This window comes from Ranitomeya variabilis, chromosome 2, assembly GCF_051348905.1.
Source record: "Ranitomeya variabilis isolate aRanVar5 chromosome 2, aRanVar5.hap1, whole genome shotgun sequence".
In the NCBI taxonomy this organism is placed as follows: Eukaryota; Metazoa; Chordata; class Amphibia; order Anura; family Dendrobatidae; genus Ranitomeya; species Ranitomeya variabilis.
Genome location: NC_135233.1, coordinates 23,400,407 through 23,412,650, shown reverse-complemented (window position 1 = coordinate 23,412,650; position 12,244 = coordinate 23,400,407). Strand labels below are relative to the sequence as shown.

At 44.0% G+C, this 12,244-nt stretch overlaps 1 protein-coding gene across 1 annotated transcript; it reads left to right on the top strand.

The window, feature by feature from the left end:
• The first annotated feature begins 2,949 nt into the window (after positions 1-2,949).
• On the top strand, positions 2,950-5,370 carry LOC143809034 (ankyrin repeat domain-containing protein 9-like). The gene has a single exon (XM_077292201.1). It carries the CDS (start codon positions 3,360-3,362, stop codon positions 4,200-4,202), a length of 843 nt encoding a protein of 280 aa, XP_077148316.1. The 5' UTR covers positions 2,950-3,359; the 3' UTR covers positions 4,203-5,370.
• Positions 5,371-12,244: the final 6,874 nt, after the last annotated feature.

Genomic DNA, 12,244 nt, shown 5'->3' with positions numbered 1-12,244 from the left:
TGACCTTACTGATGTCACTGCTTGCAGCGTGTGAACTTACTAACTTCCGGTTCTGATGCAGTGACGTCAGTAGAAGAGCTGTGGTGACCTTACTGATGTCACTGCTCGCAGCGTGTGAACTTACTTCCGGTTCTGATGCAGTGACGTCAGTAAGGTTATCACAGTTCACAACCGAAGAACTGTGGTGACCTTACTGATGTCACTCCTCACAGCGTGTGAACTTACTTCCGGTTCTGACGCTGCGAGCGGTGACGTCAATAAGCTTACCACAGTTTTTTGGGTATAAGGCCCATGACTCTTAGAAGTCCCGATGACAGCGCCGGCACTTGCCACCCTCAATCCCCTCCGTGCCCGACTTTAAACTGTATCCACATCCTGGATGTGTAGACCATCATACATTTTGGAGTGTTGTGTGGGGACCATCATGGTACTTAGGGGGCCATCATACTATTTAGAAGGATATTTGTGGGGACGTCATATTTAGAGGTGTATGACGGGGCTATTATACTATTTGGAAGGCTATTATACTATTTAAAGTGCTATGTGGGGGCCATCATGCTACCTGGGGGCCATCATACTATTTGGAGTGCTGTTTGTGGGTCCATCATACTATTTGGAGTGCTATGTGGGGGCCATCATGCTATCTGGGGAGCCATCATACTATTTTCACTTCTATGTGGGGGCCATCATACTATTTGGAGCGCTATTTGTGGGTCCATCATACTATTTGGATGGCTATGTGGGGAAGTATCATACTATTTGGAGCGCTATGTGGGGGCCATCATGCTACTTCTGGGGCCATCATACTATTGTCACTTCTATGTGGGGGTTATTAAACTATTTGGGGGTTTCATACTATTTGGAATGCTATGTGGGGGCCATCATACTATTTGCAGGGCTATGTGGGGATCATTATACTATTTGGGGGGGGGGTCATACTATTTAGTGGGGCCCTTACAAACTAATTTTGCCTCTATTGAAGCCCCTTAGTGCTCTCACATAATAAGATATTCCTTTCATGGCCCCCATGAAGTATGATGCCAACAAATGTGCCCCCCAAACACGGTATGATTCCATCACAATGAATTCCTCCACAGTACCCTACAAATGCACAGTATGAGGACCCTACAGTACCCCCCTGCAAAGTATGATAGCCCCATAGGTAGGAACCTGCTGTGATTTAAATCATCACATGGTGAAGGGCGGAGTTCTCGGTCAGAAAGCCGACATTGAAACTACAGAAAACTGTGACGCATCAAAACCCATCAGTCTTTGAGGCCACCTTGACGTTGGTTGATGGGCAGACATTATTTGGCCAAATTTTGTGCAAAGCGTCGCAAATATTTTTTTCTAATATTCACTAGCCATTTTGCTATTCACATTTCATATATTTCATAGTGACATGCTTTACACGGTTGAGTGCAACCCTTTTCGTATATTGTACATGTAAGTAGCTGTGTTTTGCTTCTACCTCTGGAGCTGTGTGTTTTTTTGTGTGGCGAACTGTCATCCTTATTAGTAGCATTTTCAGATACATACAATGTTTTGATTGTTTCTTATTGCATTTTTCGGGTCAGGTGAAGCGACCGAAAACAGAAATCCTGCCATTTCGATTTTCTTTTTGCTTTACGTCATTTATTGACAGGTTGATTCATGTTCCTAAATACGTTTATTTATTTTTTTAAAATGGGGAAGATGAGGAGGGAGTTCAATCTTTATTTTTATTTATTTTTTAGAATTTATTTTTTTATAATTTTTTTTTTTTTTGTTGCTTTTAGTCTCTTTGTGGACTATGATTGTCTCATTGCTTGTTCTGTGTTACGATACCTCTGTATTGCAGTATATAGGTAAAATGGCAAATTTCTAGGAAGCCCAACATGGCAGCCATTGGGGTCTTCGGCAGCTGAAGATGCACCGTGGCATTTAAGGGGTTAACAACAGCAACAACAGCAAAGGTCCAATCCAGGAGCGGGAACACACAGAAGAGATCCACTGTGCAAGTATAATATATGGACCCTTTGTGGTCCAATCGCTGATAGTAATGCACAATCCCACCTGCTTTGGATGGGGTAGCGGCCCCTTTACATCTTGGGCCCCTGTGTGGTGCACCAACAGCATGTCCGCCCCGGGCCGATCACTGCTCTTATAGCCAGATGTCCACTCTGTAACACAGCTGGCACTTGCCAGGTAGGGTGCAGACTCAGCTCCATAATTTAAAGAGTCATCAAACCCAACAATATTCATGGAAATCCCAACAGCAGCAGGAGAGGAGTGCGCTGATCTTGTGGAAGGCAGTGACCGCTCCACTCATGTGATGACATCAGTGGCCATGGGGCACAGAGTATTTGTCCGTGATTGACCAGTAATAACAGGGCTGCATGTGACAGGGACAAATTCACGATGTAAGGAGGCAAAATGGAAGGAGTCGGGTCCTCCCAGCAGCACAGAGTATTTCAGTCGACAACTATGTTGCATTGTCCTGTGACATCTATTTCAAAATCTCACCTAGAAAAATAAAATGTCTTTTTCGAGACAGAAGCAAAAAAAAAAAAAAAAGTAGAATGACGTCATCCATGCAGGCTCATCCATCATCCCCACTGCAGCAGCTCTCCCCTCTCCAGACATCCCCCACAGCCCTCGGATCCCAACGTCACCTGCAGAGCTGCCTCCATCACAGTTCTATCCCCTATAAATGATCATTTCCAGATTCTGATCCAGTCCCCAATCTCATCGATTCAAGCGTAACCAGTTCTCCAATTACTTACACCCCAATCCATGGAGTCCAGCCATTACCCCATTGCTCAGCTCATATGGTGCACCTATAGAGGTGGCGCCATCGTATAATGCATGGTGCAAGCCGTATACATGCATGGGGGTACCCAGCCCCCATCATCCAAGCATTGCAAGCAGAGCAGTCGTGAAACGCTCCTACCACTGCAGTAAGAGCGGGGCGGTGAGCAGAAAACAGATTGACACAATGTGCATGTAGCATGGAGCTGCAGGGGCGGCGAGAGGAAGGAGGGGTCTCCTACTATCAGGGGTTACAGGGGCATTGGATGCTCAATCCTACTGCTGCTGCTGATCAAGCCTTTCTGCAGGGGTCCCATGTCATAGCACGAGAGCTGGAAGAAAGGAGCAGCGGCGAAGGGAAAAAAGGAGGCCAGGGTGCTAAGGGTTAACTCCACCCGAAGGCTTGCGCTACAAGATGAACCTGCTGCAATGGTGGCTTGAGACTCTGCGTCTCTGTGCAGTGACTGTATGACGGTGGGAGATCACCTCTTCGTCTCCGCCAGGATTTCAGAAAATCTGCGAATATTCCCTTCCTTTTTTTGTTCCGGCTTCACCGGCAGAAGAAGACAATGTGCAGCAACCAAGTCAGCCTGCAAGACGAGCAATGCAAATTCTATTCTTACATGTTCTACCAGGCGGTGCGGGACCAGGAACCTGTATGGAAACTGGAGGAGATAAGGACTATGGAATATTTCCAGTGGGATGACGACGCGAACATGAGGTGCTATTCTCCATCCGATGCCCTGATGTATGCCGTGGTGCACAATCACCTGCGTTACGCCCAATATTTGCTGTCTCACTTCCCGGAGGAAGCTCTGAAGGTGCCAGGAATCAAGTTCTGCTGCTGTCCTCCATCAGCCCCCCACCTGGCACTGGCTGTCACTTACGACAGACGAGACATCTTAATCATGATTATTAAGATGTCCCACAAGATGCCAAGTCTAAACTCCTACATTAATAGGGCCAGCTGCTTCCATCTGTCAGACGGGAAGACCCCTCTCCACCTGGCCTGCGAGCTCCTGAGTGCAGAAACTGTTCTGATCCTCCTAGGGAATGGGGCATCCCCAAAGATCATGGACCGGAAGGGGGAAACCCCTTTGGATGTCATTTTGGAGCAGTTATGGAGCTCCAAGGTCAACGTGGTCTCTAAAAAACTCTGCTTGTATTATCTGCTACTTTTTTCTCCCTCCCTGAACTTCAAGATGAGGAAGATCCTTCAAGATCATCCAGAGTTTTGGAATCCCTTACTAGGAGAGGACAAATTTAACTATTTGGTGGGAAATACGCCGGCAACGTTGTACCTCATAGCGATGCAGAAAGTCTTGCAGTGTCTGCCACCGTCACTCTTCCCACAGAGCATCCATGCTTTACCTATACCTCACGCATTAAAGCCATTGCCCGGGTCAGGTTAATGCATCCATGAAGACCCAACCCATCCACCTCAACCTTTACTCAACCACTCCACATGGCTTCTTCCTCCGAAACCACCCTAATATTAAATCGATCACGTCATCGACTCTTTGCTCCTTGCCTCTATCGATTAACGGGTCAATGGCTGCTGGTCCCGTCATTAGTGAACAGCAGTATATTGACCTTAGATACAAAAATATTCCAGTTGGATGAAGTTTTTAATATCAATATGAGAGCGTTCTTATGACTGGGGAATGGGTCCAATAATAATAATTGGCTGGGGGAATGGGTCCAATAATGATAATTGGCTACCATGGTAACGAATGTTGCAACAAACAATCATGCTAATGTTTCAAAATTCAAATTTTTCAAAATTCTGTTGACAGTTGGCGCGGTCAGGCAAATCTTCACCCATTCGTTTCGTTGCCTTAGCCCTCAGTCTAAATACCCCGATGGCGCGTTAGTGCCACCCCAAGACTTGGGGCAAATACCCCTCCAACTGTGCCCCAATCAATTTTGCCCACCCCCAAATAAAGCTACTTCCCGCCATAGATGCGCTGACCGTGGCTCTGCCCACTTTCTGCCAGTCGGATCGGTCAATCCTTTCACTGTAATTGGGAGCAGTGACTCCTTAGAAGAAAAACAACTTTTTCTGCAATTACCTGCATAAAAAATGGGCCCGCGGGTCACACTATATGCACAAAAAAGGCTTATCTGATAAAGATTTATCCTACCCCTAAGCATTAAAGAAAAAACTGTGAAAAACTCAGCACGCCGGCCCGGCCCGAATGATGGTGCCGCATAGGACTGTCTGCAGCGCTGGGTCCCGTCAGGTCGGCTGCACATTGTCAGCTCCTGTAATTAGGGGCTGGCATCGCTATTTAACCCTTCTCCTCCCCAGTCTGCTGTCAGCAGCTCCATTATATATTGTGATGCAGCTGGTGATACATTTTTCTCCATAAATTTGCATAAAATATGCGCATTTTGTGTTTGCATTTACATAATTAACAGATACACAGATTACATTTGCCGGAGTTTGGTATCAAATGAGATTGTATTTTAGAGCGACTGTTGGCAGCGTCTATTTTTCTATTTCAGAAGCGATTATCAGCATGTGTCCATGTCGTGTCACTGGATGTACCGCTCTATATAAAGGGATTCATCTCTGCAGGACTGGAGTCATCTCTCTTCTTCACGGTCAGGATGTATCGTGGGCTGCTGAGATGCTGTATCTAAGTCTGTCATGTGTGATACTGTCTGCTGAGCTGTGTATCTAATCTTATCCTGTGTGATACTGAGTGCTGAGCCGTGTATCTAATCCTCTCCTGTGTGATACTGAGTGCTGAGCCGTGTATCTAATCCTATCCTGTGTGATACTGTCTGCTGAGCTGTGTATCTAATCCTCTCCTGTGTGATACTGAGTGCTGAGCCGTGTATCTAATCCTATCCTGTGTGATACTGTCTGCTGAGCTGTGTATCTAATCCTCTCCTGTGTGATACTGACTGCTCAGCCGTGTATCTAATCCTCTCCTGTGTGATACTGTCTGCTGAGCTGTGTATCTAATCCCATCCTGTGTGATACTGACTGTTGAGCCATGTATCTAATCCTCTCCTGTGTGATACTGTCTGCTGAGCCGTGTATCTAATCCTATTCTGTGTGATACTGACTGCTGAGCCGTGTATCTAATCCTCTCCTGTGTGATACTGTCTGCTGAGCTGTGTATCTAATCCTATCCTGTGTGATACTGTCTGCTGAGCTGTGTATCTAATCCTATCCTGTGCGATACTGTCTGCTGAGCTGTGTATCTAATCCCATCCTGTGTGATACTGTCTGCTGAGCCGTGTATCTAATCCTCTCCTGTGTGATACTGTCTGCTGGGCTGTGTATCTAATCCTATCCTGTGTGACACTGTATGCCGAACCGTGTATCTAATCCTATCCTGTGTGATACTGTCTGCTGAGCTGTGTATCTAATCCTATCCTGTGTAATACTGACTGTTGAGCCATGTATCTAATCCTCTCCTGTGTGATACTGTCTGCTGAGCTGTGTATCTAATCCTATCCTGTGTAATACTGACTGTTGAGCCATGTATCTAATCCTATTCTGTGTGATACTGTCTGCTGAGCTGTGTATCTAATCCTCTCCTGTGTGATACTGTCTGCTGAGCTGTGTATCTAATCCTATCCTGTGTGACACTGTATGCCGAACCGTGTATCTAATCCTATCATGTGTGATATTGTCTTCTGAGCTGCTGTATCTAATCGTATCGTGTGTGATACTGTCTGCTGAGCTGCTCTATGTAATTGTATTGTGTATGATACTGTCTGCTGTACTGCTGTATCTAATCCTATCATATGTGATACTGTCTGCTGAGTTGTGTATCTAAACATTACATGTGTGATACTGTCTGCTGAGCTGTGTAAGTAATCCTATCATGTGATACTGTCTGAGGAATTGCAGCCATCTCAGCAGTGGCACCCAGGAGTGGAGGACAAGATGGAGGTCAGTATATCCACGGCAGCAAGGTCTCACGGAGAGTCTGCTGTTTGTCAACATATCGCATTTAATGCACCTTGACAGAACTACACATAACTACATTCCTCACAAGGTTGATGAACTGGTCTGGTGAGATGCTCCTCCACAAGCAGTCATTTTATTCTAAATATAACAAGTGAAGATTCTATGTAATAAGGGATGACGCTATACATAATAAGGGATAAGCACTATACATAATACGGGAGGGTGCTATGTAATAAGGGAAGGCACTAAATATTAACAAGAGAGGACACTATGTAATAAGGGATGGCATTATACATAGTAAGAGAGGATGCTATGTAATAAGGGATGGTACTATACATATGTACAGAGGTCGTTATGTAATAAGTGATGATACTAAACATAACAAGAGATGGCGCTATGTAATAAGGGATGTTGCTATACGTAGTAAGGGAGAAAGCTAAGTAATAAGAGACTGCGCTATACATAACAAGAGTGGAAGATATGTAATAAAGGACAGCGGTATATATAATAAGAGAGGACATATAATAAGGGTTGAGGGTTTGTGCTATACATAATACAAGAGGACACTAGAGTGCCTTGCGAAAGTATTCGTCCCCCTGGAACTTTTCCACCTTTTCCCACATATCATGCTTCAAACATAAAGATACCAAATGTAAATTTCTGGTCAAGAATCAGCAACAAGTGGAACACAATTGTGAAGTTGAACGAAATTTATTGGTTATTTTAAATTTTTGTGGAAATTCAAAAACTGAAAAGTGGGGCGTGCAATGTTATTCAGCCCCTTTACTTTCAGTGCAGCAAACTCCCTCCAGAAGTTCATTGTGGATCTCTGAATGATCCAATGTTGTCCTAAATGCCTAATGATGATAAATATAATCCACCTGTGTGTGATCAAGTCTCCGTATAAATGCTCCTGCTCTGTGATAGTCTCAGGGTTCTGTGTGAAGCACAGAGAGCATCATGAAGACCAAGGAACAAAGCAGGCAGGTCCGTGATACTGTTGTGGAGAAGTTTAAAGCCGGATTTGGATACAAAATGATTTCCAAAACTTTAAACATACCAAGGAGCACTGTGCAAGCGATCATATTGAAATGGAAGGAGTATCATACCACTGCAAATCTACCAAGACCCGGCCGTCCCTCTAAACTTTCATCTCAAACAAGGAGAAGACTGATCAGAGATGCAGCCAAGAGGCCCATGATCCCTCTGGATGAGCTGCAGAGATCTACAGCTGAGGTGGGACAGTCTGTCCATAGGACAACAATCAGTCGTACACTGCACAAATCTGGCCTTTATGGAAAAGGGGAAGAAGAAAGCCATTTCTCAAAGATATCCATAAAAAGTGTCATTTAAAGTTTGCAACAAGCCACCTGGGAGACACCAAACATGTGGAAGAAGTGCTCTGGTCAGATGAAACCAAAATCTAACTTTTTGGCAACAATGCCGAACGATATGTTTGGCGTAAAGGCAACACAGCTCATCACCCTGAACACACCATCCCCACTGTCAAACATGGTGGTGGCAGCATCATGGTTTGGGCCTGCTTTTCTACAGCAGGGACAGAGAAGATGGTTAATTAATTGATGGGAAGATGGATGGAGCCAAACACAGGACCATTCCTGAAGAAAACCTGTTGGAGTCTGCAAAAGACCTGAGACTGGGACGGAGATTTGTCTTCCAACAAGACAATGATCCCAAACATAAAGCAAAATCTACGATGGAATGGTTCAGAAATAAACGTATCCAGGTGTTAGAATGGCCAAGTCAGAGTCCAGACCTCAATCCAATCGAGAATCTGTGGAAAGAGCTGAAAACTGCTGTTCACAAACGATCTCCATCAAACCTCACTGAGCTCGAGCTGTTTGCCAGGGAAGAATGGGCAAGAATTTCAGTCTATCGATGTACAAAACTGATAGAGACATACCCCAAGAGACTTGTAGTCGCAGCAAAAGATGGCGCAACAAAGTATTAAGGTAAAGGGGTTGAATAATATTGCACGCCCCACTTTTCAGTTTTTGAATTTCCACGAAAATTTAAAATAACCAATAAATTTTGTTCAACTTCACAATTGTGTTCCACTTGTTGTTGATTCTTCACCAAAAATTTACATTTGGTGTCTTTATGTTTGAAGCATGATATGTGGGAAAAGGTTGAAAAGTTCAAGGGGGCCGAATACTTTTGCAAGGCTCTGTATGTGATAAGTGACTGTGCTGTGCATAACAAGAGAGGACATTCAATACTATGGGACAGCGCTATGTGCAGCTATAAATAATGCTATGTAATAAGGGATAGTGCTATATGTAACAAGAGAGGATGCTATGTGTCATATAGAAAAATTAAAAATCCGTAAGAGATCTCCAGAGAGGGAACATATCACACTCACATTAAACATATTGAGCTAATTATAACTAGGGAAGAGAGAAACTAATTAAAACAGGGGAAGTGAGAGCGCTGATACTTCCATCTCCGTTGAAGAAGGGGCCTCCTGCAGTGATCATGTAATTACAGCTAGAAGATTTGCTGGAGAAAAGACACCAAAGAGCTTCCTTTGATCAAAGCTCTGATTGCAGACCAGCTGAAGCCAGGGATCAGTAATGGGGTTTGCATTGATCCAATATTTATGGGACTCATATTTTCAGCATTACTGCGAATCGATGCATATAATGCCATCACTCACATTACCGTAAGGCCAACAGAGCCCTTCCAACTTAATATCCGATGGATGATGCTATCCAGGTCGTGTTTCATTTGGATATAAAGGTAGAATCGTGATAAGAAACATGACAACAATATCTACCACCTGGGACCTCCAGGAGCAAAGATATGCTGTAAGTTGGGAGTCTCATAAATTTCTAAAAGACCTAGCACAACCCATAACCAGCCCCCCACATGAACTCACCAAGGGATGTTATGTGGGCGTAACTTTGATCTAATAAAAAGCAGAATTTGGGTTTGGGTCGTTTGTCAGTCCTGGAAGGTACAGCTTGCTGTAGGTTCTGTTGGATTTCCTGGAGCGCCTTCCTCCACTAAGCTCTGAGCCATTTCTATGACATCGGGTTAAGTAAGTTTTATTCGGTATTCCTTTTTATTTCATGTAATTGTAAATACCATATTTTTTTGTTCCCATTTTGTAACATCTTTGTATATTTTTTATATACACTGCCTACCTTTCCTGTTTCAATATATAAAATGTAATAGTTATTTTTCTCTTACTCTATAAACTGCACTACTAAAGCCATACGCTACCTGTAACAAGTGTCCATTCGGCCTGTATAAACGATTGGTGATGGCAGCTAGTAGTGGATCCTTTTTTAAGTTATTGTGGAGATGACAGTGACTGTCCTGGGGTGTGTATACAGTTGTGCTCAAAAGTTTACATACCCCTGCAGAATTTTTGCTTTCTTGTTCTTTTTTCAGAGAATATGAATGATAACACCAACACTTTTTTCTCCACTCATGGTTAGTGGTTGGGTGAAGTGTTGTGAATTCGGCTCTTGGGCTCCCTCCAGTGGTTGTTGGTGGTAGTGCAGTTGTCTTGGGGTTGTAATCCGGGCAGGTGTTTCTGCTGATTGCAGCTCTATTAGGTATTTAGGTGTGCAGGCTCCATGAGTCAGTGCCAGTTGTCCATTGTACTTGGAGGGATTGCATCTCTCTCTGGCTCCTCATGCCCTGCTGCCAATTCATCTAAGATAAGTGTCTGGTTTTTTGTCTCTGTGCACACATGCAGTGTGCTTTGCAATTCAGTGCAATTTATTGTGTTTTTGTCCAGCTTAGACTTTGTTTGGATTTTTCAGTCATGCTGGATTCTCAGGAGATGCAGATATACTTTCTATGTCTTTAGTTAGATGTAGTTTATTTGTATTATCTGCTGTGGATATTTTTAGGATTTTAATACTGACCGCTTAGAATTCTGTCCTATCCTTTTCTGTTTAGTTAGAAGTCCTCTTTTGCTAAATCCTGTTTTTCTGCCTGCGTGTGTTTTTCCTCTTATACTCACAGTCAATATTTGTGGGGGCTGCCTATCCTCTGGGGTTCTGCTCTGAGGCAAGATAGAATTCCCATTTCCATCTACAGGGGTATTTAGTCCTCCGGCTGTGTCAAGGTATCTAGGATGTGTTAGGTACATCCCACGGCTACTTCTAGTTGTGGTGTTAGTTTAGGGTTGCGGTCAGTACAGGTACCACCTACTCCTGAGAAAGTCTCTCATGCGGCTCCAAGGTCACCGGATCATAACAGTACAACTGGCCAACAATGAGTTAAATGCATCTCAGAAGAAGGGAAGAAAGAGCCATTTTTTTTTGCCGCCTGGGCCTCGACCAATCAGCGACGGGCACAGCATGGCGACGATGATGTCATAATGGAAATCCCGCGTCTCTGATTGGTCGAGGCCCCCAGGCCTCGACCAATCAGCGACAGGCACAGTATCGACGTAGATGTCATAATGGTTGCCATGACGACGAAGATGTCATAAAGGTTGCCTCGACCAATCAGCGGCGGGCACAGTCTGCCGTGAATTCTGGAATCATCATTGTCCTCCACTGCTGTCAAGTGCCGCCATTGTGTAGGGTGCGTGCCTGCGTCTCCCTGTATGGGCGGCATCTCCCTGTGTTTCTATCTTAGAATGGGTCGTAAACGAAAATATGCCAATGAGGATGACAGAAAAGGAGCAGCAGCAGCAAGAAAACGACAACATCGGGAACAGGAGACACCACAACAAACTGACGCCAGACAAGCCCAGGATGTGGAATCTCACAGACAACATCGCCAACAGGAGACACCACAACAAACGACCAATCAGCGATGGGCACAGTATCGACGTAGATGTCATAATGGTTGCCATGGTGACGATGATGTCATAAAGGTTGCCTTGACCAATCAGCGACGGGCACAGTCTTCCGCGAATTCTGGAATCATCATTGTCCATATACTACGGGGACATGCATATTCTAGAATACCCGATGCGTTAGAATCGGGCCACAATCTAGTCTATATATATATATATATATATATATATATATACTGTATATACTGTATATAGCTCTGGCAAAAATTAAGAGACCACTGCAAAATGTTCAGTCTGTCTGATTTTTCTCTTTATAGGTATACTTTTGAGTAAAATGTTCTTTTAGTCTATAAACTTCTGACAACATGTCTCCGGAGTTCAAAGCAACAAATTTTGTATTTTTTTCTGAAAAGGAGAAATGGTCAAAATAGTAAAAAAAAAATCCCAGTGCTTTCAGACCTCAAATAATGCAAAGAAAACATGTTCATAATAATTTAGAAACAACAATACTAATGTTTTACCTCAGGAAGAGTTCAGAAATCAATATTTTGTGGAATAGCCATGATTTTTAATCACAGCTTTACTGCGTGTTCGCAGCTTTCCACCAGTCTCTCACACTGCTCCTGGCACAATAATGTCAGAAGTTCTTCTTTGTTTGCTGGCTTGTGACTATCCATCATCCTCTTCATTACATTCCAGAGGATTTCAGTGGGGTTCAGGTCTGGAGATTAGGCTGCCCA

Excerpts from the sequence above, each read along its gene's own strand:
- LOC143809034 (XM_077292201.1), top strand. The coding sequence starts at position 3,360 with ATGTGCAGCAACCAAGTCAGCCTGCAAGACGAGCAATGCAAATTCTAT.